Source organism: Amphiprion ocellaris, chromosome 3, assembly GCF_022539595.1.
Source record: "Amphiprion ocellaris isolate individual 3 ecotype Okinawa chromosome 3, ASM2253959v1, whole genome shotgun sequence".
Lineage (NCBI taxonomy): Eukaryota > Metazoa > Chordata > Actinopteri > Pomacentridae > Amphiprion > Amphiprion ocellaris.
In genome coordinates this window covers 14,228,243-14,253,420 of record NC_072768.1, presented here as the reverse complement: position 1 = coordinate 14,253,420, position 25,178 = coordinate 14,228,243, and the positions used below count along the sequence as shown (strand labels likewise).

Genomic DNA, 25,178 nt, shown 5'->3' with positions numbered 1-25,178 from the left:
TGCTCCCCAAAAACATACCCAAACAACTCATTAACACTCTAATTGTCTCTCTTTCTCACTTTCCTAAACAATGCGACATTATCCATTTTCCACTTGGTTCAAAATGCAGCAGCAAAGACTGTTCACAATGACTAGATGCAGCAAACACATTATTCCAGTCCTGGCTGAATTACTCCGGCTCCCCATTTGTTGTAGAATTCAATTTTAGGTTCTGTTGATTGCCTTTAAATCTCTACATGGTCTGGCTTCACTCTGCATCTCAGAACTATTGCTATTCTGCACTCGGATCAGAAGATCAATTGCTGTTAATAAATCCATGATCCAGGCTTAAAACAATAGGAGGCCAAACTTTTACTGTTTTACCTGCACAGCCAGGCATTTGTATAATATTTTATAACGTCCTCTCTAATATTTTATCATCTATGTTACTGCTTTGTTGATGATACTACCATAAAATGTGCATGTTTTTGCTGTTTTGATCATGTTTATTATCTGTGTAGGTTCTAAGTCATCCAGGTCTCAGTAGAAAGGAACTGGACTTTTGTTTTTGGATTTTTCAAGACATTTCATCTCTCATCCAAGAGGTTTCTTCAGTTCTGACTGACAGGTATTTATTCTCACCCCAAGACTCACCTGATTTGAGGTGTGAAAAGTGGAGAAAACTGCCTGCGGAGGGATGTCAGGACTCCTTTATGATGCTGATAGTCATAGTTAATATTTTTTTACATGTAGACAACAAAACAATCTTTACCAATATCATCCTTGTGCTTCTACATTGTGATAAATGGGCCAGAGGACTGCACTTCCTATGCTCTGTATCAGCTAGAACCTTCAACCGTTTAAAGTTGTTTAGTCATGTCAAAGTTAGCAAAACATCTGTCGTGTTAATGCAAATTACATGTTAATGTTAGTCCATGATATAAGAATATTTTTTCTTGGCTTAGATAATATCTACATTCCAGCAGGTCTACCACCTTCAGTTTGGCAGCTACTCACTTCAGCATAAGCAACACTAACATGTTTTCCTCCAGTATGTGAAAGTGTCCTCGTGTTTCAGAGCCGACTGTGCTGAGGTTGTGTTGTTCGAGGGATGAAGCGCATGGCCAGGCTGTGCTCGTCCTCCACGGGCTGTTGTGACAGGTCGTTGGTCTGCCTGATGCTGTCAAGGGTGCAGCCTTGGCGAGGACACACCGTGTAACGAGACAACAGGGTGACCAGGATGGCCTTCATCATCACCATGGCGATGTGTTTGCCCACGCAGGAGCGAGGCCCACAGCCGAAGGGTTGGAAAAAGCGACTGGGTACCTGCCACACAGAAAGAGGACCGAGGTGTCGATTTTTCTCTCCGGGGTCACGCATTGTTGCACAACGTTTCAGGTGACTTACTGTTTTTTCAAAGTTCATCAGGCTGAACTCTGTTGGTTTGGGGAAGAATTCAGTCTTATGCATGAGACCAATGTTGAGAATTATGTTGGTTCCTTTCCTGATTTTGGTGCCTTCGATGTCGTCGTCTTCCAGAGCTTTACGCATCGTGAAATCAACCACAGGATGGAACCTCAGAGACTCGTTGATAAAGCTCTCCAGCACTATCAGACGTTGATGGTCGATCTTTTCCACAGCTTTTTCACCTGGAAACGAATCATTTGTTAGAACACTTGAGAGTGAAATGATGATTGATGCAACATTGTGAATCTGCACTGACTCAGGACAGAGTTCATCTCCTCCACTATCCGCAGCTCTACGTCTGGGTTCTGTTTCAGAAGCATCAGCATGAAGAAGAGGCTGATGGAAAGTGTATCAGGGGCTGCAATCACCATCTCCAGCACACACTGCCGGACGTTATCTGCCGAAAGCTCTCCGTGGTTCTGTTAAACACAGCAGAAGGTCATCAGAGGGCAGAAGATGTACAGTTTTATCAGTGGCTCTGTAGTGAGGTTGACCTGGGCGAAGATGAGCTCCGTTGCAAAATCAAGCTCATCATCCAGCTTCTCGGCTTCATTAATGATCTTTCTTTTCGTTTCAAGCAGGCTCTCCATCACATCCTGCAGCTCTTGACTGCAAAACAAAGATTAAGTTAAAGAAAATCTCACACCAAACGTTGATCTGCTGTGATGTTTTGGAGGTCTTACGCTGCTCTCTTATGCTTGTTATACAGCCATCCCATCCTGAAGAATATATCAGGCTTTATTAGAACTGTTTGCCAGGTCTCAAAGTAGTTGTGGATTTTCATCAGCAGGTCCTTCTCTGAGTTGTCATGGACAAAAAGAGTCAGAAGCTGCAGATTTCAGTGCAAGAACTGGTGAGAAAATACAGTGTGAATGTACAGTAGACACGCAGCTGACCGTTTAGTGGCACCCTGAGGAACATCCTGTTGGAGATGTCCACCACGATGGCTCTCAGGAGATTGAGGGCGTCCACATGTCCAGAGGAGTCGGTCATGTCCTGCAGGCTGTCCAGGTGTTTGGCTGTGGAGCTCACACAGATTCCCACAGTCCTCTGCAGGCCGGGGCCCGTCAGAGCTGGAAACCAGCGTTAAACACAGCAGTAATTCAATCATGCAGGGTTTCAGTCACGAAATAATGCACCAAAATACTCTGTGATCGTCTCACCTTTAGAGAAATATGTCCTCACTTTTTTCCACAGAGGAATGTCACTGTTGAAAATGATCCCCCTCCCTTGCATGCCGACACACTCGAGTCCTCTCTTGCTGCCAAACCTGGACGTGTAGTGGGCGCTTCTCAGAACATGGTACACCGCAGACGACCTGCAGGAGAAGACGGACGTCGATTCATCACAGATTTACTGCAAACTTGAGTTTTATCCTGAAAGACTTGCCTGCTCAGAATGAGGGTCTCCTCTCCGTTGATCCAAACCCGGACAATGCTGCCGTATTTGTTGTTGTAGTAGTTGCTCGCTGTGCCGATTCCAGTCCAGATGAATCGTGTGTAGGAGAAAATCGGGCCGAGTCCTGCCATGAAGGAAGGACCTGACAGAGAGAAACCAGACATTAGTTAGAGTAGGATAGATTTCAGTTGAGTTTTCTGTCCTCGGTTTACTGAAATCACTTTAAGAAAGAAATGCATTACATTGCTTTTATCTTATTGACCCTGAAGAAACCTCAGGTCTGCTGGCTTTTTCATTAAACCTAAAGCCAGAACAAAAACCCCTCAGACAGATAGCATTCTGTTGCTACGGCCAGCATCTCAGGAAGAGCCCTTTAGAACAGTGGTTTCCAACCTGGGGTCCACGCACCCTCAGAGGGGGCGCCAGAGATCTGAGTGGGGGCGTGAAGCTTTGTCTGCTTTGAGTGCTGTGAGGTTATGAAAAATAGATTTTTACATTCTGGATAAAATCAGAGTAACAGACTCACTGTGTCATCACAAGTCTACCTATAAAACATTTTTTTTCTTCAAAAATCCTTTGCTGCTTCGATGGCCACACCTCCTTGACCTTTCAACTTCTCTCCACGTTTTCTTCAGGTTGGCTTCGAGTTCATCCAGATTCATTAGTTTGTGTGCAGTTAGAAAATTACTGACGGGAACGACGTCTGAAAAACGCAGAACAGGTGAAGATTCATCAGTACCTAAAAACTCCGGCTATACTTCGAGAGTTACCTTAAATTTGGTTTTATTAAAGGACAAGACAGAATTATGTTATTTGTAGTGAAATGCTCGTAAATGACAGCATGAAATCAGCGAATTATGACGACGTCAGGAAACAAAACAGTTTGGTAAAGTCGGAAATATATTCATAAATTCGGACTTCCGGCATCAGTAACTCATTAAATATACGTTGTCTAAACATAAACGGTGCCTCTTTTCCATCGTTGTAAGCTAGACAATGTGCTACAAGCCCAGTTTAATCAAAAGTCGCTGTCTTTCAAGCTGCAGGAATAACATTGGTGTCTATGAGCAGCCGGCTGTGCTACGAGTGAACAGGGACCGTCTGCAAATAGCAAAACCTCTGCAAACAGCGAAGAGACACAAATATTCAACAAATTTACTGCAGCCAGCAACTGACTCCTGCTGGTCATACTACAACTCTTGGGTTGATATTAATTTTTTTTTTCATAATTTTAAGGATTCTTTTAGTAAAAAAAAATCAATAACTCCTATGCATTGTAGTGTCACCAAATTTACTGCAATTTAAACTCTCTCCTCCTCGTCATAGTACAACTCTTGGTTTGATATAAATTATATTTTTTTTAAAAATAATTTTAGGGCATTTTCTATTAGTAATACAATTCAATAACTTCCCTCTTATGTTTTGTAGTGTACTTATGGGGTGGTGGTGGTGGTGGTGGTGGTAAATATCTATTGATATTTATTTTACTTTATTTTATTTTATTTGATTTTGTTTTGTATTATTCAGTTTTATTTCATTTAATTTAATATAATTTTATTTTATTTTATCTCATCTGGTGTTTTCTCAGTAACCTCACTGACAATATGAGGCAAATACTTGTCCCCAATAAAATTTTTATTTAAGTTATAATAGGTAAACTAAATAAGTAAATTGGATCAGCATATTAATTATAAAACTAGAATAAAATCTGTATCACGTGAGAATCATTAAACACTTTTACAAGGCTGTTAGCATAAAGAAGTAGTATTGCTTACACGTCATTTTGAATTTGGGACTCAATTTGTGAAAATAATGTGAAGGACCAGAAGTTGAATTCTCTCACCTGGTATGTGTGAATGATGTGTTCGTCTCCAGGTGGTGAAGAGCAGCAACGACAGCAGCACAAGCAGCAGAAGAGTCGTGACTTCAGACACCGTGTCGACCGCCACGGGGCCGATGGTGAACATCTCCAGAGGCAGCATCCCCTTCATGTCTCCAGCAGGCAAACACAACTGAGAAGGCTCACTGTATCTGCCTGTAGAGAAGGTTTAATATATAATATATCTACCTAATTTCTGCGTCGTGTAACTAGAAAAGAAAACATCTCTTTGTTGAAACAAAACAGTGACCTCTCACACTGCACAGCCTTCCTTTTCCACCGCTGAAATCCTTCTGTCCTTCAGTGCTGCATTACATCCAGCACCGAGGCACACTGAAACCAAAACACACCCACGTTAAGCTCTAAGTTGAATTACTTGTTTTACTGAGGTAGCTGAAATAAAAGTGCAGCAGATTTCATGTGCATCGAACATCGTTATGATCAGTTTTAGTTTGGCAGCAGTCACCAAGACCTGAGCTTTTTAGTTCTTAGACATTTATATGTATTATTTACAGCTTTTCAGTCATTTTTTTCATGCCTTGTCCCAGTTGTTACAGTAGTTTGCATAAGAAGGGAACTCCTCTTTTGACTTTTTAAAAAAAAAAATAAGATGAAACTTTATTAATCCCGAAGGAAATTCTTCTGCCAGACAATGCTCAGGAAAAAAAACAACATACATAAGAAATGCAGTGTCTAAAGAGCAATAAAATAGTATGAAACTAATAGAATGAGTAAGCTAAAATAAGACGAGAATACAACAGGAACAGTAATAGAATAATAGAAGGAAACCAATGGATTCAAAATCTGAAAATACAAATCACTTGACTGATAGTCTTGAAAGTCATTTAGTAAGTTTTATAGCAGTAATTGTCATGAGTTCAAAGACTTTGCTTTAAGTTTCCCACTTGCCACTTAAATTAGTACATTTCTGAATATTTTCAACATGTGATATGATTTTTAATAAATATTAGTAACAGAAAATGGTCAAATAAAAATGTGCAAAGTAGTTACAGTTAGGATAATATTTTAATTTTTTTATTGGAATTCCTATTATTTAATATGACACCAAACACAGTGTCTTAAGGCATCCCAACTAATACAATTTTTAAATTATTTTATATCTTTAACAGAATATATTTCAGTATTTTTTTTTTTAAATAACTGATTTTGAATTCTTTGCCTAAAAAATTGTGAAATGTTGCTACTTACGTCTCTTATCCTCCCCTGACAAGTTAGAGTGCAGTTTGAAGAGACACAGCACTTCCTCTGCTGGTTTTAAAGGTGATCAACATTCTTCCACCAAATAAATCACTGTGAATCAAGTGCTTATAAATCCTTGGTTGAGCCTTCACTTTGCTGGTTGCTTGGAAACGCCGCCACTTTGGGGTTACAAGTACCATTACATGGTGAAAGCAGGGAACAAGCCAGACAACGGTGCATGTCTGAACCACCAAGCAGCTTCAAAAAGAACAGAAAAGGTGGTTGGTTTTTTTTAATTCATAAGAATGCAAAAACTGCAAGCCTTTCATTGGCTGCACTTTGGATTATTTTTTTTCTAAAAGACCGGCTTCACGTTTAGCTTTGTTGCACAGAAAGAAACCCCACTGCCCAATTCATCAACCAAGGAGGCTTTTCAAGGGGAAATTAATTAGCTGGGTCAGACTGACCCATGTCAAAGAGAGCAGGGACTTACTCAGTAGTTTAAAAGGGAAATTAGGGAGTGAAAAAAAAGCAGATTTGTAATTTCAAAAACTTGGAAATTTTATTTAGAGGTGCTGCTTATGTGAGAAACCATAGAGGCAAACTTGAAAGTGAAAACACAGTTCGTGCAAAGGTGGTGTGCTTGTAATGAGCTGTCTTTCAAGCTCATTACCTGTGAATAGCTGCTATGCTGTGGATAAAGATACTGGCTTCACATTCGGAGGCTGATGTGTTGGCTTGAATCCCAAATTGGCTGAAAAACTTGCTTTTCTCTTTATAAAAGCAACCGAAGTGATGAGTGTTTTTTGTTAAAATAAGGAAACTTTAAGGTTTCTTATGTATCAATAGAAGTAGAGAACAATGATGAAACACCAATTCTCTCTTTGGAAATGCACTGAGAGGAACAGAAAACATGAAAACCCGTTTTCTTTAAAAAAAAAAAAAAAAAAAAAAAAGGATATTTTCACACCCACACTTGTCCATCCACACACACACACATCCATTTACCGAAAGCTCTCTGAAAGCTCTTCTGTAGTTTCAGACAATGTTTCCCTTGTTCACAACTTATTTGTTCCACTTCCATGTAATCTTGAGTAGGAAGGGCTGGTGGTAATATTGAGAAGAAGAGCACCAGAATGATGAGAAGCACTACACTGTCTGCAGCATGTGTCATTCTGGAAATATGTCCATTAGCTGCTTCTAAATCAGGACCACAGATTTCAACTGTTTCCCAGATGCCCGTTGCGCAACGCATCATGTGGTTCCCCCTGCAATTGCAGACGGATTTTGACATGTTTATTCCTCTCCACCAGCTCGAGCACGGTTTCCCTCTGACGTCTCATCTGCTGGCAGGTGTTCAGATATGTGCTGCATGAGCTTGTGAGTTTCAGATCCCAGATCACTCTGCAGCAGAGGACCAGAGAGCAGGTCACAGTCATGAAGGAGAGGAGTGAAATTTCTCCCGCGTGGAAAGTGCTGTTGGCGGGGATGTGTGCGCTGCTGCTCCTCAGCTCTGCAGGTTTGGTGTTTCTGCTGCTTCGGCAGAGAGAGCTGGCGGAGGAGCTGGTCAGGTTGGAGTCCCAGATGCAGGAGTTGTCTCAGAGCTGCAGGATTCAGGCAGGGATCCTTCCACCCGATCTCACAGAGGCCGGAGAGCTGAAGAAGCTCCATCGGATCAGAAGGAACCAGGAGGGAGACTCAACACCAAGCCAGGACCAGAAGGACATGCTGATGCTCATGACTTACTCCATGGTACCTGTAAGACACTAAAATGCTTGAATGTTTGTTTTTGTGGGATTGTGAACACTGCATGTCATTCAGTGTACTGTAAACCATGAAAACACATTTAGGAATGTCTGATGACTGTTTCTGTATAATTCCAGACAACAGGGGAGACATTAGCAGTTTTTGGCTGTCATCTTTAATAGAAACATTTCCTCTCTTCTCCCTTTTGGGATTACAAACAAATCCATGTAATGCAAGGAATGCAAGAGTCTGTTGCAGCAATTAAGGAGAGTTTCCTGGATAAATACTTGGAGCAGCGGAGCGTGACTGTTGCCTGCTATTGCCTCGACTGCACTCACATCCTCTAGGAACTGGCGCTTCTTCAGAAGGAGCTACTGTTTGAGAGGGAGAAGGGGCTGTAAATTGTCTTTATTATCAGTTAATCTTCAGTTTGTGGCAGTTGATTAACTATTTAAGCTACAGAATGTCATAAAAATGTGATAAAATGCCCATAGCAAGTTTACAGGGAACAAAGTGATGTCTTTGAATTGCATAAATTACATGGAAGTTATTCAAATTAAGTATACTAGCACACATACACATTTAAGAAACTGGGATATGACATTTTTGGGGGATTTTTGCCTACTAAATTCATGCTATCATGGAATCACATACTATTTCACTTGTCTGCTTCGGCTCACATCAATAAAACAACTAAATTAGATGCAATCTTTTCTCCTAAACCTTGGACCAAATGCTGCTGCAGCTGTATAAATGTGACATAAGTGACCAAACTATGTAACTTTAGAAAGCTTCTTCTGAGTTGTTCAGGCCAGCTGTTTTAACTCTGCCAGTGTTTCACATACACTTCAGTAAGCGCTGACTATACTGTGTCTTTCTGCTTTTCTTCTAATTTCAGGTCAAAGCCTTCACAGATCTGTGTAACGGCTCTAAAGGGGTTTGTTTAACAGGTGCGTGTCAGAAATATTCTTCGCTCCACGTCTGTAGTATCTGTGGTGCTTCTACTGTCGTCAGTTTGTATGAAATGTCATTTTGTTTTTATTTTTCCAGGACCACCTGGACCCCGAGGTAAAAGCTAACAATTTAGTTCACAGCATCAGATACCTAAAGTTACTTTCACTACAAAAACAAAGTGATTTTGTGCATCAGGTTTGCCTGGTAGACCAGGTTCACCAGGACCTCAGGGTGCACCAGGACCAGAGGGGAGACGAGGAAGAAGAGGTGAGAGATCTTCATTGTCTTACAGATCTAAGAACTCATCCTTATAAAGTAACCGTTTGAAGAAGAGTGGACCAGAACAGACAAATAAACCCAGAAACAGAAGTCGCTCCCATGTTTCAAACAGTCCTCCATTGTTCAGCGGTAGTTGCGTAACATAAGCATCCCACTCACTGTCTGCAGGAGACTTTTTCTATAGCTGTTTACTGCTATGTGGTATAAATGTTTGCTGCACTGATCCACCTGAATTACGCACTATTTTCATGTGTTTGGAACCAGGAAACCGCTGTGTGCACAAAGTGTTCGTCTTTTGCTCATTAAATGAGTCATTTCAGAAACTTGTCTCAGCTTCATTTTGAATGTAGTGAAACGTTTTTCATGTTTGATCTTGTTTTTGCATGTCCAGAGTCCTACAATTAACACCATTAAACATCCTGGTTTCGTTGTTTCCTGCTTTTTGTTTTGGTGCTTTGAACTAATAATAACCTGTCAGACCATCGAGAGACAAATACGAATTACTCATATATTTTAGAGCCTCACTTGTTTTGTTTAGTCCCACCACTAGTGAGGAAGCAAGACTGAAAACAAACACACTGCTATTTATGGGGCAATCATTTAGTTGTTTACTGTTGAAGCTCTCCCACAATTTAAATGAGACACATGGTCAACATTTAAAGTTTCATTCCTTAATATTACACCAAAGATCTACAGAGAAACCCACATTAAGGCTTCCCTGTTTTTATTTTGATGTTGTTGTTGTCATTTCATGTTAGTATTGTGTATTAGGTCAGTTTTACTTCTCAGATTTCTCTTCATCTGTTATTTTGAAGGTCCTCCTGGTCCACCCTGTCCTGCCTGTTATTCCCATGAAGTGAGAAACAAGAAGAACCAAGAACGCACTCGTCAAAACATGTTGATGGGTAGGAACGTTGCTACAGCAAACACTCAGACACAGAAATGACACCACATTATAAAATAAAACTCCATTAGGTGATCCTCCAACGTCTAAATCCAGGCTTGTAAGTTGGCTGTAAAATAAGTTTAAAAGCTTTAGCCTTTGTATAGAAAAACAGTTCTGTGAAATCCTCTTCCAATGTAATTAGTCAAGAAATGTGGTAGGCTCATATATTATTGTAGGGTTATAGAGATGATAAATATTTAACCAGGTACATTTATTTTTTATACAATATGGTGAGATCTTAAATTTACATAATAAACATTATTTGGGTCTCAACTGTAATGTTTAAACTTGTTAAGCTAGTTATAAAGTAAAACACCAATTTTGTTTGTCATTAGGGAAACCCTTTGGCTCGACAGCTGTTGTTTTAACTGCGCTATATAGATGTAGCCGACTTGACACTGTCTGTCCTTATGGTCAGCATTGCAGCTTGCTCTGTTTACTTGTTTTACCATAATAATGTGAAGTACAGTTTATTGTTTCCACCTTCATCTGCACACGTGTTGTTACTCTGAGAATCCATTGCAACCAAGGTTATAGTCAGGATTAAAAAAACACTGAGGTCCCTAATCATTCTCCCACACATGAAAAGAAGAAGAAAAAGTCCAAGCAGCTAAATAAAGTCAAATGTTTCCTATTCTGGTTTTAGTTTTAAAAAAACAACAACTAAAAACTCATAATTATCTGTATTAATTTACATTTAGTTTGATTCAGTTAAATTCATTCATATTGCCCCAGGGGCATCTCCAGACTGCCACAAATAAAATTCTGGTCAGGAGAAAATTAATCCTTTACTCATTTACTGGGTGAAATATGTTGAGAAAAGCGTATAGCTGATTGTTATTTTTAGGCCAGTGGTGTAGTCACTGATTTTTCCTATGCATATTGGCGTTTCTTATTATTGAAAACAAATGACATAACCATCCCTTCCATTTCTGTTCTTACTATATGTATTTAAATCTATCTCCTTCTTTGATCTATGAGATCTTTAGAGAAACCAACACAGAAAACATCAACAGGTGGCAAAGTAACTAAAGTCATTATAAAGGATAATTATGATGGTTTTGACGTCAAGTTTGTGACTTATGTTTTGCTTCTTTTCTTTTTCTGTTCATGCATGTCTTTCCTCTGACAGAATCACCGTCACCACCTCCAGCTGATGGTGCCAGAGAGGTTCGTAATGTTACCGACTCTGAGAAACTTCTAGACACAAATCTGGGATCTGGTTAGTATCCGATGTGAGTGACAGAAAGACTTGACTGACATTTTATATAGAAAAAAGAAACATATAAAACTCACTACTTTTTGTTTACTAGGGTCAGAATCTTTTCATCCAAACCACAGCCACGACACCTTGAAAAATACCCACGGGAAAAATGTGACAGAGGCCCCATTTAAACTGTCATCAGGTGAGAATGACCATGTGTTGAACTCTAATTAAGTGTAAACAAAGTTAAAGTTAAACACATTAGCAGTATAAATGTTTCTGTTTCTACAGCCCTAATTACTGCAGCCTTTAACAGCAACAGTGATGCCTTCAGTGACAGTGGAAATGTCACTGATTCGTCAGTGATAAATGGTAAGAAATTGTCATACTGCATGTGTTCTTTGCTAAATAAATAACACGAATCACATGTTTAGTTTCTAGACGCAATCTATAAACCTGCTGTAGAAGCATCTTCAATGTTATTTTGTCTTATATTCTTAAATCTGAAACCTCGATACAGTATGACTTAATATGAGCCATGACTGTGTACTGTTTGACCACATGCTGCCTGCTTTGATTTACAACATTCACGGTTGCTACAGTTATGTTTTACTTTTCACAGAGTTAGTTTCACCTCGTCCAAACCACAGACACAACACCTCTGTTGAAACCAGTCCAGGAAATGTAACAGAGGCACCAGTTCAGACATTAACAGGTTAATACTGGGAATCATTTGATTTGATCTTAACTTCATACTTTGCACATCTTACTGATTTTCATTTTTCATCCCACAGTGTTACAAACACCAGATCCAGGTCACAATGTCAGAAATGTTCAAGACCTTTCTGGCTTTAGGAAACTTATATACTCATATTTCGAATCTGGTAAGCAGCCTTTTGAGTTGCACAAAATTTGTTCACAGTTACAGAATAATAGGTGTGTTAAAATATATGTAGACTGCTTGTACTATATTGCTTAGAAAATAAACATTTTAATAAAAAAAAACAATGTGACTCTTCACATTTACTCCAGAACAACGTTATTTAACCAACAACGAGGGATGTGCAAAAACTTGTGACTTGAAATCAAATTTGAATGAAACTTGTACACAACAACGATGGATGTAATATAATGCTGATGTGGAAACTCTATGCTGTCTATGAATTATGCCTCCATATTTTCTTCTGTGTTATGGTAATAATGTTTATTGTATGTACCAGCTTTTTCTGCAGCATCACCAACACCACATCCATCTGAAGACACCACAGATGTTCTCAGTGTTACTGACTCTGATAAACATCTGGACTCAAACATGGAACCTGGTAAACCATCAAGACTGTAGAGACAAACTAAACTTTGACTATGTGGGTAACAAAGCATGTTAAAACTGGTTCTTTCTTCATTTTAGGCCCTTTTCATGACCATGACAGCCGTAATATCAACACCAACAATGTTACAGAGGGACCAGCAAAATTATTACCAGGTAGGAAATCCTGTGTTGTGAATTGTTAACTTCTAATATTCTATTTTTGCCTCTTGTAGCTAAAGTAAAAGTGCTGTAGTGTAATATTTACTGTGTCATTTGACTCTACAGCCCCAGTTGATGCAGAACAAAGCCGAGATGCTTTAAATCACGGGAGGACCATGAATAAAACACCCATGAAGAGTGGTAATAACTGTCGTTGTGTATTTAATATCAGTGCTGACTGGGTCACATTATGGTTTAAAATTCACCATGACCTTGAAAGCTCAGTTAAAGCTTCATATTACAGTAGCTAACAACACTTAAATCTTATCATACTATTAACATATTATACATATTTCATGTGTCTACCAGCTTGTTGTTGAATCTTATCTCTCCTCAGCATCGTCAACATCACATCCAGCTGAAGACACCAGAGATGCTTTCAGTGTTACTGACTCTGAGAAACATCTGGACACAAACATGGAACCCGGTAAACCATCAAGACTGTAGAGAAAAACCCAAATTTGATTATGTGGAAAACAAACATGTAAAATCCATAGTCTTTATTTCAGCGCCATTTCATCAGCATGACAGCCACGACACCTTGAAGGATGCCGACAATAAAAATACGACGGGGGGACCAGAAAAATTAATACCAGGTAGGTTATCCTGTGCTGTGACTTAAAATATCCTCTTGTTGTTGCTTGTATTCAAAGTAAAATTTCTTTATTGTAACATTTAATGTATCATTTGACTCTACAGCTCCATTTGATGGAGAACAAACCAGAGATACCTCCAGAACTGTCACTGAAACACCCAAGAACAGAGGTAAAAACTGACTCAAGTTTAAAATTTACTATGATCTTCAAAATGTTAGTTTGAATTTTTTCATTCAAAGCCTTATTTTAAATGCATTAAAATATATTTAATGATTACTTTAATGCTTAAAATAGCAGCAAACAGAATAAATATCCACAGTGATCCACAGATTGCTGTTCAAATCAGGTACTGTGTTGACTTCCTGTTAAGTTTAAGTCAGTATTCTTGGACATTTCCTATGCCAAAATAAAAAACAAACGAAACATGTTGACTCTTATACTTTAATTATTTTTTTCCTAGAGTCAATAACATTTCATCAGCATAACAGCGATGGCACCTTGAATGATATCAACACCAAAAATGTTACAGAAGAACCACTAAAATTATTACCAGGTAGGAAAACCTGTGCTGTGAATTATTACCTTAAAAACATCTTATTTTTCTCACTTGTATTCACAGTAAAGGTGCTGCACTGTAATATTTACTCGACATTTGACTCTACAGCCCCAGTTGATGCAGAACAGAACAGAGATGCTTTAAAAGACAGGAGAAACATGAATAAAACACCCATGAGGACTGGTAATAACTGTCATACTGTAATATGGTTTACAGTTACTTTAATGTTTACTAGATGTAGTGACTTTAAGTAGAATAAATATTCACAATGATGCACAAACTGTGTCTTAAATCAGGTAGTGTGTCAAATGTTGTATGTTAAGTTTCAGTTGTCAGTATTATAGGACAGTATCAACATAAATATTTGTCCTGATACATCAAATACTCATGAAAAAAAAAAGAATTTTACTTTGTATTCATCCCAGAATAACAATCTACATGTAACTTGCAATCAGGCTGATAAAAGTAATGAGAAAATTGTGAATATATGCTTCAAATGATAGAAGTATACAACAGTTAAATATTCATGTGTTATTTCCATGTGTATTTATTGTGTGTACCAGTACTTTTAGTTGAATCTTATTTCTCTTTCTGCAGAACCACCAGCATCACATCCAGCTGAGAACACCAGAGATGCTTTTATTGTTCCCGACTCTGAGAAACATCTGGTCACAAACATGGAACCTGGTAAACCATCAAGAATGTAATAACAAACTGCACTTTGCCTGTGTCAAAAAAGGACACGAAACAAGTTAAACATAATACTTTCTTTACTTTCTAGAGCCTGTAACATTTCATCAAGATGACATCCGTGATACCTTAAAAGATATCAATACTGAAAATGTGACAGAGGAACTGGTAAAATTATTACCAGGTAGGAAGTCCTGTGTACAGTGAATTATCAACTTTAACTTTTAGTCACTTATATGACGTAAAACTGCTTCACTTTACAGGAAATCCTATGCTGTGAAATGTTACCTTTAAAAACATTCTCTTTTTGTGTCTTGTTACAAAATAAGACTGCTGCACTGTAACATTAAATGTGTCATTTGACTTTACAGCTCCGCTTGATAAAGAACAAAACAACGATGCCTTAAATCACAGGAGAACCATAAATAAAAGACCCATGAAGACTGGTAAAAACTGTCATACTATTTTTCATACTAATATTAAAAAAAAAAATCACATTCATCTTTGTAATTCATCGCGATCTTAATTTTTTTTCACTCTTAAGATTTGCTTGAAATCCATTTACAGGGATATGATTCAGAATTACTTGAATTCTTATTTTACGTAGCAGCTGAAAACAGAACAAATATCCACGATGCACAAGCTGCTGTTTACATTAGTTGTATGTTGAACGTTACAGTACAAGTACATTCATGAAACATGAGATATACATGAAAAAATGTGAATCAGACTTTAGAATTCATACTTATCCAAGAATAAGGAGCTACTTTTAACTAGCAATTAGAGACTGATAAAATGTAAGGAGTAAATTGTGAATTGAAGCTTCAAATTACAATTATATACAAGAGTTAATTGTTTAATTGTTATTTATCTACAATCCTATCTTTCTTTCCGCAGAATCATCAACACAGCATCCATCTGAAGACACCACAGATGCTCTCAGCGTTACTGACTCTGAGAAACATCTGGACTCAAACATGGAACCTGGTAAACCGTCAAACCAAACTTTGACTATGTGGGGGAAAAAAACATGTTAAAACCAATACTTTCTTTATTTTAGGAGCTTTTCATGAACATCACAGCAGTGACATCAACAGTAAAAATGCCACAGAGGGACCAGCAATATTATTACCAGGTAGGAAATCTGGTGAAGTCTTAATTTTAAAATGTGCTGTTTTTGTTGCTCATATTTAAAGTAAAAGTGCTGCACTGTAATATATATTGTATCATTTGATTCTACAGCCCCAGTTGATGCAGAAGAAACCAGAGATGCTTTAAATGACAGGAGAACTATCAATAAAACACACATGTGGACTGGTAATAACTGTCATATTGTATTTAATATCAGTGCTGACTGGGTTACGTGATCTTTGACCTTGAAAATCTTAATTAAAGCTTTAAATAACAGCAGTACACAACACTTAAATATGAACTTGCTGTTGACATACTATAAGCATTTCAAATGTCTACCAGCTCTTGTTGAATCTTATCTTTCTCTTCTCAGCATCACCAACATCACATCCAGCTGAAAACACCAGAGATATTCTCAATGTTACCGACTCTGAGAAACATCTGGACACAAACACTGAACCTGGTAAACCATCAAGACTGTAGAGACAAACCAAACTTTGATTATGTGGAAAACAAACATGTAAAATCCAATACTGTCTATATTTTAGGACCTTTTCATGACCGTCGCAGCAGTGATACTGACACTAAGAATGTTACAGAGAGACCAGTGATATTATTACCAGGTAGGAAATCTTAAGCTGTGAAATGTTACCTTTAAAAACATTCTCTTTTTTGTCTTGTATTAAAGTAAGACTGCTGCACTGTAACATTAAATGTGTCATTTGACTTTACAGCTCCACTTGACAAAGAGAAAAACAGTAAAGCCTCAAATCACAGGAGAACAAAGGAGAATAAAACACACAAGAGGACTGGTAACAACTGTTGTTTTGTATTTACTGTTATTTCTGATGAAGTCACACTAATCTTAAAAATTCACAATGATCTAAAAAAGATTCACTTGAAACACATTAACAGTTATATGATTTATAAATACATACATTCTTATTAGAAAGAGCAGAATAGATGCACAAACTGCTGTTTAAATTAGTTGTATGTTGAATGTTACAAAGTTGAAAGTTCCAAAATACTAAAGAAACATGAGATATACATGAAAAATGTGAATCAGACTTTAGAATTCATACTTATCCAAGAATAATGAGCTACTTTTCGCAAGGAGTTAGAGACTGCTAAAAAAAATGATGAGTACATTTATGCTTCAAATTACAGCAATATGCAACATATATTATTACTACATTACTATGTAAATGTTATTCACATACAATCTTATCTTTCTTCCTGCAGAATCATCAACATCACATCCAGCTGAAAACACCAGAGATGCTTTCAGTGTTACTGACTCTGACAAACATCTGGACACAAACATTGAACCTGGTAAACCATCAAGACTGCAGAGACAAACTAAACTTTGACTCTGTGTTGAAAAAAACGCGTTGAAACTGATGCTTTCTTTATTTCAGTACCATTTCATCAGCATGACAGCCAGGACACCTTGAAAGATACCGACACTAAAAATGCTACCAGGGGATCAGAAAAATTAATACCCGGTAAGAAATAAAGTGCTGTAACTTATTAACTTAAATACACACTCTTGTTGTTGCTTGACTTGAACTGACAGTAAATGTGCTCCATTGTAACATTTAATGTATCATTTGACTCTACAGCTCCATTTGACGCAGAACAAACCAGAGATACCTCCAGAACTGTCACTGAAACACCCATGAATAGAGGTAAAAACTGACTCAAGTTTAAAATTTACTATGATCTTCAAAATACTAGTTTGAATTTTTTCATTCAAATCATTATTTTAAATACATTCAGATATATTTAATGGTTACTTTAATGCTTATGATAGCAGCAAACAGAATAAATATCCACAGTGATGCGCAGACTGCTGATTAAGTTTAATAGTTGAATTGAAAACTGAATTTTTTCCTTCATTCAAAGCCTCTTTGGAACCTTCTCTCCTTCTGCAGATTATATTCAAATTGAAAGTGCTGCATTGTAATGTTTTAATGTGTTATTTCACTCTACAGCCACATTTGATGCAGAACAAAACAGAGTTACTTCCAATGCTACTGACTCTAAGAAACATCTGCACACAAAAATGGGAAATGGTAATCCACCAAGAGGGTAAATGCCAGTTTAACTTTGATTATGTGAGGGAAAATTTGTTAAATTGAATACTTTGTTTTTTAGAGCCCATATTATTTCATCAAGACAACAGCCATGACACCGTAAATGCTGCCAAAAGGCAAAATGCTACAGAGGCACCACACAATTTACTAACAAGTAAGAGACATTTGAATTACATGTTAAAGCAACAGTGACTTAAAAACATTAATTCATTTATTTGTTATATCTTACATTCTGGAATACGACTTCATTAGGATCTAATGTGTTTATGTACATGTGTTTCTTTTCCTTTTACAGCCTCGGTGTTTGCTGATCTGGATCAAAAGAGAAATACTTTCAACAGCAGTGGAAACTTTATTGATAAACCCATGAAAAGTGGTGAGAAAGTGGTTTCAGTATTTACCTTATCACATCTAATTTTTCTTGTGAGATTTCAGTTTTTCTCTCACAAGGCCACCATGAATTTTGAAATGTGATTATAAAGATGTCATTTCTACCAAGATATAATCTCATCTGTTAACGTTAGCGATTCATAACCTCCTTACACAAAAACTACAGTCCTGATAACCCGCTTTTTTTAGCTACCAGCAGAATAAACATCTGCTATCTTTTAAATTTAGTGAAAATATAAATTTACCCCTCTCTCCTCTTTTTTCTTCAGACTCTTCATCATCTTTGCAGACCTCTAATACCATCAGTGTGACCACTACTGAGATGTGGACAAAAACTGGTGAGAACATTTTGATAAATTAAGCAGATTATCAAAGTTTTCTATGTCTATATTTGTATCTGCTGCACAGTATATTTAAATCCTGACGTATTTTCTATTTATTTAGAGTGTAAAATTAAAACCATTAAATGCTCGGAGAGGACCACCAAAATGCAGAACACCTATGGAGCCTGGATGTCGGATGTGTCTCAGCCGGATGAAAGTCGATACTGGCTGGCTGAACATTTTTCAGGTAATTTAAACAGTAGACATGAATTTTCACTTCAAAACAGAGTTTAGTAGGATTTGGACTGAACTCTGGAACATTTCTCCAACAGGCCGAGTTTTGGCGGAATCCAGGAACATTTCAGCTTTTCAGGATGGAAACTATAAAACTATCGACATCAGGAGGTTCTACCAGGGCTGTGGTCACGTCGTTTATAAAAGGTCCTTTTACTTCCACAACGCAGGAACAAACAGACTTGTAAAGTAAGTGTTTGTGTCAGATATGTAAAACTTGCTTATTGCTTCATTAACTTTTATTTCATTTCGAAGACATCTCAAGTGACCTGTTGTCAGCTTATTATGTTACTCCTGATCGATATTGTGACTCTACAGATTTGACCTGAACACGAGGAGATCAAACACTCTGATGATGCCCAACAGCAGATACAACAACCTCACTTATCTTTTCCGCAACTCAAAGACATATTTCAAGTTTGCAGCGGATGAAAATGGATTTTGGGTCGTCTTTGCTTCGAACACAGACGACAACACGATGGTTGCGAAGCTCAACCCTGACAGGTTCTCTGTGGAGTCGGTCATTAACACTGGCTACCCAACAACTAAAGCAGGGAACGCTTTCGTTGTGTGCGGGGTTTTATATTTTACAGACGACAAAGACAGGAGAGTGACGTATGCATTTGACTTAAAGAAAGAGAGTCCTCTGGATGCAAGCTTTGATTTAAGGCCATCGAACGGCATCTTGGCAATGCTGTCATACTATCCCAACAAAAAGCTTGTGTACATGTGGGACAACAGCAGTGTGACAACCTGCAGAGTTAAACTCAAACATTAAAACTATAATAAAACCTTATAAAGTAAAGATAAAAACTGTTTTTAAATCTTATGAGCTTTATGTGAATTTCTTGAAACAGTGATCATTTCTTTTTGTAATAAAAACATAACCCCAAATTACTGACTACTGAAGCCCATGTGTTAATACCAATATCATCTACAGTGCTACAGATATGGATATTGTATCACAGCGTAATATCCCAAATTGTTCAGGTTCACGACAACTGTCTGATTTGAGATTTTACAAGAACATAAGTAAAAGTTTGTTGATTCTAACAAACCTTTTACCCAGTTTTTTTTTTTTTTTTTTTGCAGTCCTGACAGTTCAAATGTTTTTTTTCTTGATAAGATGTAGCAAACTTTATTGATCCCTCTGAAGTGAAATTTGCACGTTACAGCAGCTGGATACAGATAGAATACAGATGAAATAATAAAGGTCCCATAGAGACAATATACCAGGAATGATAAATCTATCATATATGACTGGCTAAATTTACAGGTTTGGCATGGAGGATAATGCACCCACATTTCTGTTACTGCAGTCAAAAATGTTATTGGGGAAAGACCAGTGTCAAACATGATGATATTACAAATGAAGAGCTGTAAGAGAACAGCGTTATATTTGTTTGTTATATTTGTTTGTTATATTTGTTCATTTTCTAAATAATTACATATATAGATGCACTGCAAGTAGATGCTTTGAGGCCCCAGATTTCACTGTATAATTAGGGTCCGAGCACCGAATGGTGCGAAGACCCTATTGGAATGCAAGGAATTATTAGGGTCCGAGCACCGAATGGTGCGAAGACCCTATTGAAACCCGTGGGTTTATTATTAGGGTCCGAGCACCGACTGGTGCGAAGACCCTATTGGAATGCAAGGAATTATTAGGGTCCGAGCACCGAATGGTGCGAAGACCCTATTGGAATGCAAGGAATTATTAGGGTCCGAGCACCGAATGGTGCGAAGACCCTATTGAAACCCTAGGGTTTATTATTATACTTTCTTTTCCCGCTTTTTGAATTGCATTTTTGGCGGCCTTATCATACCCCAAAACGCGTCAAACTTGGCATGCTCATCAGGACTGGCGAAAAATTTGATATTTTAGGGGAGTTGCACATGTGTGTGGGAAAATGGCTCCATAGCGCCCCCTGGAAAATTGAAAATTTGGTCATTAGGCCAACTTGCACGACGTTTCATCTACAGCTACAAAATTTTGTATGCATATTCAGCACATCAGGAAACCCAAAAAAGTCAATCACGGCCATACTGTAAATCCAACAGGAAGTCGGCCATCTTGAATTAGCTGTAAATTTTTTGAGATTAATAACTCCGTGAGGGTAAGTCCGAGAGATGCCAAATTTGGCCAGTATATGCAACAGCCCAACCTGATAAAAAGTTATCAAAATGCTCTGCAAAAGTCAAAGGGCGTGGCCATGGCGACCCCCAGAAATATTGATCTTTCGCCATGAAACAGGAAGTGGTGTCTAACTCAGCTGTACATGCTCCAATCTGCCTGAAAGTTTACTCTCTCAGTTGCAGCGCCTCCTGGTGGATATGCGTGGGCCAGTCGGGCCGCTCGGATGCGAGGACCCGTCCAACGCTGCTTGCAGCTTTTATTGGTTTAGTGGTTGGAAGTCAATAAAGCATTAGCGTCAGTCAAATTGAATGCGTCAGTGGATGGAAGTGGTGGTTGCCTTGTGCTGCTCTTCACTTCACTGCAGCTCCATGGCTCCATCTGCTGGACGGACAGAAGTGCAGCAGCTGATGGCAGCTTCTTTGACCTCACGCTGCTGTCAGACCCCAGATTAGGGTTTATTTCAGATATATATAATAGAAAATAGTAATTAAAAAATAAGCTGATGTTGTATTTTTGCAGCAGTGAGTTTTAACAGGGTTAAGAGCAAACCAGTCAAAGGTTATTACTGAGGATTTTAAACAAAAACATTCAGGCAAACAGTTAACATCATAGGGTGCCTGACATGTTTGTTTTTTTTTTCCGGGTCGATACAGATTTTTTTTTGTAATCAAGGAGATCAATAACCAAGGATTTGGAATCACTACACATTTGCAGAAAAAATAAAGTTTTTGAACAGCACATAAAGTTAAGTTAAAATTAAAATAATCACGAGTTGCAGCCTTTGCTTATTTATTCTTTTACATGCTGAAGTTGTCCTTCAGTGTTTCATGATCAGATTGTGCTGTGGGCAGGAACAAGATCAGAGGGAGGCAGCTGCAGCAGACCCAAAGTAGTTTTCACATTCATTTATCTGATCAGATTTCAGGGGGGCTTTTTTTTTTTTTTTTTTTTTTTTTTAAGAAATGGGACCAATAATTGAAAACATGCTAAATATCAGATGGATCAATTGGTGTCACAGGGACAACTCTGCAGACACAGGTCAAAGATTACAAGGAGTTTATTTAACGAAATGAAACTAAAACCTCAACACAGGAAAGGATACTTAAAACCAAGGTGAAAACAAAAAGGGGAAACCAGACTAATTATGTAGAGGAAAGGTTTCTGGTTTCAAAGCTTATGGTCTGGCAGAGAGCGGTAAGAATGGAAGAACCGGGCCTTCGTGGATTAAGGTGATTGAGAACAGGTGAATCAACCCCCACACCGTGAGAGAGATGGATGGATGGATGGATGGATGATGGATGGATGATAGATAGGTAGGTAGATGGACCATAGATAGATGGATGGATAGGTAGATTCTGCAGTGGGGAAATTTTCGGTGTGGCAGTAGCAGATAGGAAAAAAAGTAAAAAGAAAAGCAGCACTCAGTGCACAGATATAAATAGATGCTTTCTCCTTAGAGAAGAAATAGAAATGCTTGTAAAAAAAAAAAAACCTTGTGAAATTGCACATATTGACTTATTTACATTTTATTGCAGTTACTTCATGGGTGATCTGAACTACTGGGAGCAGGTTTGATTGAACGCAGTCTGACTGCTGCAGGAAGGAAGGACCTCCTTCAAACATTATGGGTGAAGCAGTCTGTCCCTGAAGGAGCTGCCGGTGATGGTCCTGTTTCCTGCAGGGGGTGGGAGATGTCCTCCATGATAGACAACAGCTTTGTCATCATCCTCCTGTCTAACACCAGCCCAGGACAGAGCTTGCTTTCTTAACCAGTTTCTTTAGTCTCTTCCTGTCTGCAGCCGTGATGCTGCTGCTCCAGCAGACCACTCCATACAGGATGGCTGATACCACCACACAACCATAAAAGGTCCTCAGAATTGCTCCCTGCACCCCGAAGGACCTCAGTTTCCTGAGCAGGTGAAGTCTGTTCTGACCTTTCTTACACCGTGCGTTGGTGTTCTATCTCTAGACATGTTTGAATGTCTTTATCAATAAATGGTTAAACACATGTTGAGTGTCAGCTCAGCTCTTTGTTCCACACATGTATATGTTCCTATGTGATTGGTGTCTTGCAGTCAGAGTGTAAAGAATTGAAGCTGTCAGAGGCTTTCTGTGGTGAAGAGGCTGCAGGACATCAGCTGCTCCAACAGGTAACGCCTTTGTTCTTTGGCTCCAAGCAGAAACAGCAATAAATCAGCATGAGCTACAGCTTATCCACCTCATAGAGCGTATAATAAAGAAACCAAGAGGTTTTAGTTGATAGCTGTCTCTAGTGAATGACCAGCAGTGTGTTGTTTAGGTTGTGAGGAGAAGTAAAAAGCTTACAGCAGCTGGTATTCCCAGGTAGTCTCCCATCCAAATACTAACCAGGCCCAACCCTGCTTAGCTTTGCAGATCAGATGAGATTGGGTGTATTGAGTCTCAGAAACAAACTTGCAATGTAAGTTCTGTACCTCACACCTTTTATTTGTCCTTTGATTGCTCCAGTACTGATTGATGCCATCATTTAAGCCAATTTACAACAACACCTTGTAGGAAATGTGGTGCAGAGGTAAGTTCTGTGCCTCACATGTTGAAGGTCCATGGTTCAAATCCCCACTCACACTTTTTATGTGTCCTTTGGATGCTCTGAAGTACTAATTGCTAGCATCATTTAAGCAAAGTTAGAGTAGCATCTTGTAGGACAGGTGGTGTAGAGGTAAGTTTTTTGCCTGGCATGTTGAAGGTCCCCGGTTGAAATCCACCTTAGTACCTAAATTATCTTCACCTCCTTAATAGTTTTGTGTACCATCATTTACGAAAACTAAGAGTTACACCCAGTAGGAAGGATAGCGCAGTGGTAAGTTATCTGCCTCTCATCCAGGAGGTTTTTGGTTCGAATCCAGCCCAGGGCTCTTTTGACACTTTTTAAGATAAGATAAAGATAAGATAAAGTTCTTTATTTCTCCCCACTCCAGGGGAAATTTACATTGTTACAGCAGCTTTATTTACAATATATACATACTTTGGCTGTATGACAACCTCTTTCAACAATCATTACAACAAAGTCCACGAAGGACCTTGTGTGAAAGATAGCTCACACATAGGTTGTGTGTCTTTCATGTGGAGGGTCACGGTTCGAATCCCCACTGGGAACCTTGTGGAGGATGATAGTGGAGTGTAAAGGTTGTGGTGTGTGGTGTGGAGTGTCAGTGGATTGGAGTTGAAGGGTGGTTTCAGCAAAATCAAGAAGTTGCCTGAAAAAGGTAAAGAGCGTAAAGAGCGTAAAGAGCGTAAAGAGCGTAAAGAGCGTAAAGAGCGTAAAGAGCGTAAAGAGCGTAAAGAGCGTAAAGAGCGTAAAGAGCGTAAAGAGCGTAAAGAGCGTAAAGAGCGTAAAGAGCGTAAAGAGCGTAAAGAGCGTAAAGAGCCTTTCAAGAAGATTTTGGGCGAATTTTGCCCAAATGTATAAAACACGTTTGATGGGGGGGGGGGGGAAGAAAAAAAAGAATCCGCACCAGAGTTGAGGGAGTTTAGGGGAGCGTAAAGAGCGTAAAGAGCGTAAAGAGCGTAAAGAGCCTTTCAAGAAGATTTTGGGCGAATTTTGCCCAAATGTATAAAACACGTTTGATGGGGGGGGGGGGGAAGAAAAAAAAGAATCCGCACCAGAGTTGAGGGAGTTTAGGGGAGCGTAAAGAGCGTAAAGAGCGTAAAGAGCGTAAAGAGCCTTTCAAGAAGATTTTGGGCGAATTTTGCCCAAATGTATAAAACACGTTTGATGGGGGGGGGGGGGAAGAAAAAAAAGAATCCGCACCAGAGTTGAGGGAGTTTAGGGGAGCGTAAAGAGCGTAAAGAGCGTAAAGAGCGTAAAGAGCCTTTCAAGAAGATTTTGGGCGAATTTTGCCCAAATGTATAAAACACGTTTGATGGGGGGGGGGGGGAAGAAAAAAAAGAATCCGCACCAGAGTTGAGGGAGTTTAGGGGAGCGTAAAGAGCGTAAAGAGCGTAAAGAGCGTAAAGAGCCTTTCAAGAAGATTTTGGGCGAATTTTGCCCAAATGTATAAAACACGTTTGATGGGGGGGGGGGGGGAAGAAAAAAAAGAATCCGCACCAGAGTTGAGGGAGTTTAGGGGAGCGTAAAGAGCGTAAAGAGCGTAAAGAGCGTAAAGAGCCTTTCAAGAAGATTTTGGGCGAATTTTGCCCAAATGTATAAAACACGTTTGATGGGGGGGGGGGGGAAGAAAAAAAAGAATCCGCACCAGAGTTGAGGGAGTTTAGGGGAGCGTAAAGAGCGTAAAGAGCGTAAAGAGCGTAAAGAGCCTTTCAAGAAGATTTTTGGCGAATTTTGCCCAAATGTATAAAACACGTTTGATGGGGGGGGGGGGGAAGAAAAAAAAAGAATCCGCACC

The 25,178-nt window shown here is 38.7% G+C and overlaps 2 protein-coding genes across 10 annotated transcripts; one reads left to right on the top strand and one right to left on the bottom strand.

Annotated features, from left to right (window-relative positions):
• Positions 1 to 674: 674 nt before the first annotated feature.
• LOC111577263 (aromatase) lies at positions 675 to 9,241 on the bottom strand. Of its 4 annotated transcripts, XM_023283428.3 has the most exons (11): positions 5,933 to 6,032; positions 4,974 to 5,056; positions 4,688 to 4,879; positions 2,836 to 2,986; positions 2,610 to 2,764; positions 2,343 to 2,519; positions 2,130 to 2,244; positions 1,941 to 2,055; positions 1,703 to 1,865; positions 1,387 to 1,628; positions 675 to 1,305 (listed from the first exon to the last, which is right to left on the bottom strand). In XM_023283428.3, exons 3-11 carry the CDS (start codon positions 4,833 to 4,835, stop codon positions 1,054 to 1,056), a joined length of 1,518 nt encoding a protein of 505 aa, XP_023139196.1. In that variant the 5' UTR covers positions 4,836 to 4,879; positions 4,974 to 5,056; positions 5,933 to 6,032; the 3' UTR covers positions 675 to 1,053. The 4 variants fall into 4 exon arrangements, with proteins under 4 accessions (XP_023139196.1, XP_035810193.1, XP_023139198.1 ...); XM_035954300.2 differs by lacking the exons at positions 4,974 to 5,056; positions 5,933 to 6,032 and adding an exon at positions 9,172 to 9,241 and having other exon boundaries at positions 4,688 to 4,768; XM_023283430.3 differs by lacking the exons at positions 4,974 to 5,056; positions 5,933 to 6,032 and having other exon boundaries at positions 4,688 to 4,884.
• LOC111577260 (mediator of DNA damage checkpoint protein 1-like) lies at positions 7,056 to 19,558 on the top strand. Of its 6 annotated transcripts, none has more exons than XM_055009131.1 (37): positions 7,057 to 7,675; positions 8,568 to 8,619; positions 8,720 to 8,737; positions 8,819 to 8,890; positions 9,718 to 9,807; positions 10,981 to 11,070; positions 11,162 to 11,254; positions 11,344 to 11,424; positions 11,675 to 11,767; positions 11,847 to 11,936; positions 12,273 to 12,374; positions 12,461 to 12,535; positions 12,647 to 12,721; positions 12,918 to 13,007; positions 13,090 to 13,176; positions 13,280 to 13,345; positions 13,637 to 13,729; positions 13,841 to 13,915; positions 14,330 to 14,419; positions 14,514 to 14,606; positions 14,794 to 14,868; positions 15,320 to 15,409; positions 15,483 to 15,557; positions 15,665 to 15,739; positions 15,927 to 16,016; positions 16,102 to 16,176; positions 16,288 to 16,365; positions 16,796 to 16,885; positions 16,972 to 17,058; positions 17,176 to 17,241; positions 17,548 to 17,628; positions 17,711 to 17,803; positions 17,945 to 18,025; positions 18,309 to 18,377; positions 18,484 to 18,609; positions 18,695 to 18,845; positions 18,975 to 19,558. In XM_055009131.1, exons 1-37 carry the CDS (start codon positions 7,361 to 7,363, stop codon positions 19,432 to 19,434), a joined length of 3,702 nt encoding a protein of 1,233 aa, XP_054865106.1. In that variant the 5' UTR covers positions 7,057 to 7,360; the 3' UTR covers positions 19,435 to 19,558. The 6 variants fall into 6 exon arrangements, with proteins under 6 accessions (XP_054865107.1, XP_054865108.1, XP_054865109.1 ...); XM_023283421.3 differs by having other exon boundaries at positions 7,057 to 7,681; XM_055009132.1 differs by lacking the exon at positions 13,637 to 13,729 and having other exon boundaries at positions 7,056 to 7,681; positions 13,796 to 13,915.
• Positions 19,559 to 25,178: the final 5,620 nt, after the last annotated feature.

Coding starts and splice junctions, on each gene's coding strand:
- LOC111577263 (XM_035954300.2), bottom strand. CDS start 9,241: ATGAAGCTGAGACAAGTTTCTGAAATGACTCATTTAATGAGCAAAAGA. Junction 2,765..2,835: donor GAGACCCTCATTCTGAGCAG/GCAAGTCTTTCA, acceptor CTTCTCCTGCAG/GTCGTCTGCGGTGTACCATG. Junction 1,866..1,940: donor CGGAGCTCATCTTCGCCCAG/GTCAACCTCACT, acceptor TGTGTTTAACAG/AACCACGGAGAGCTTTCGGC.
- LOC111577260 (XM_023283421.3), top strand. CDS start 7,361: ATGAAGGAGAGGAGTGAAATTTCTCCCGCGTGGAAAGTGCTGTTGGCG. Junction 11,255..11,343: donor CCCATTTAAACTGTCATCAG/GTGAGAATGACC, acceptor CTGTTTCTACAG/CCCTAATTACTGCAGCCTTT. Junction 18,026..18,308: donor TGATAAACCCATGAAAAGTG/GTGAGAAAGTGG, acceptor TTTTTTCTTCAG/ACTCTTCATCATCTTTGCAG.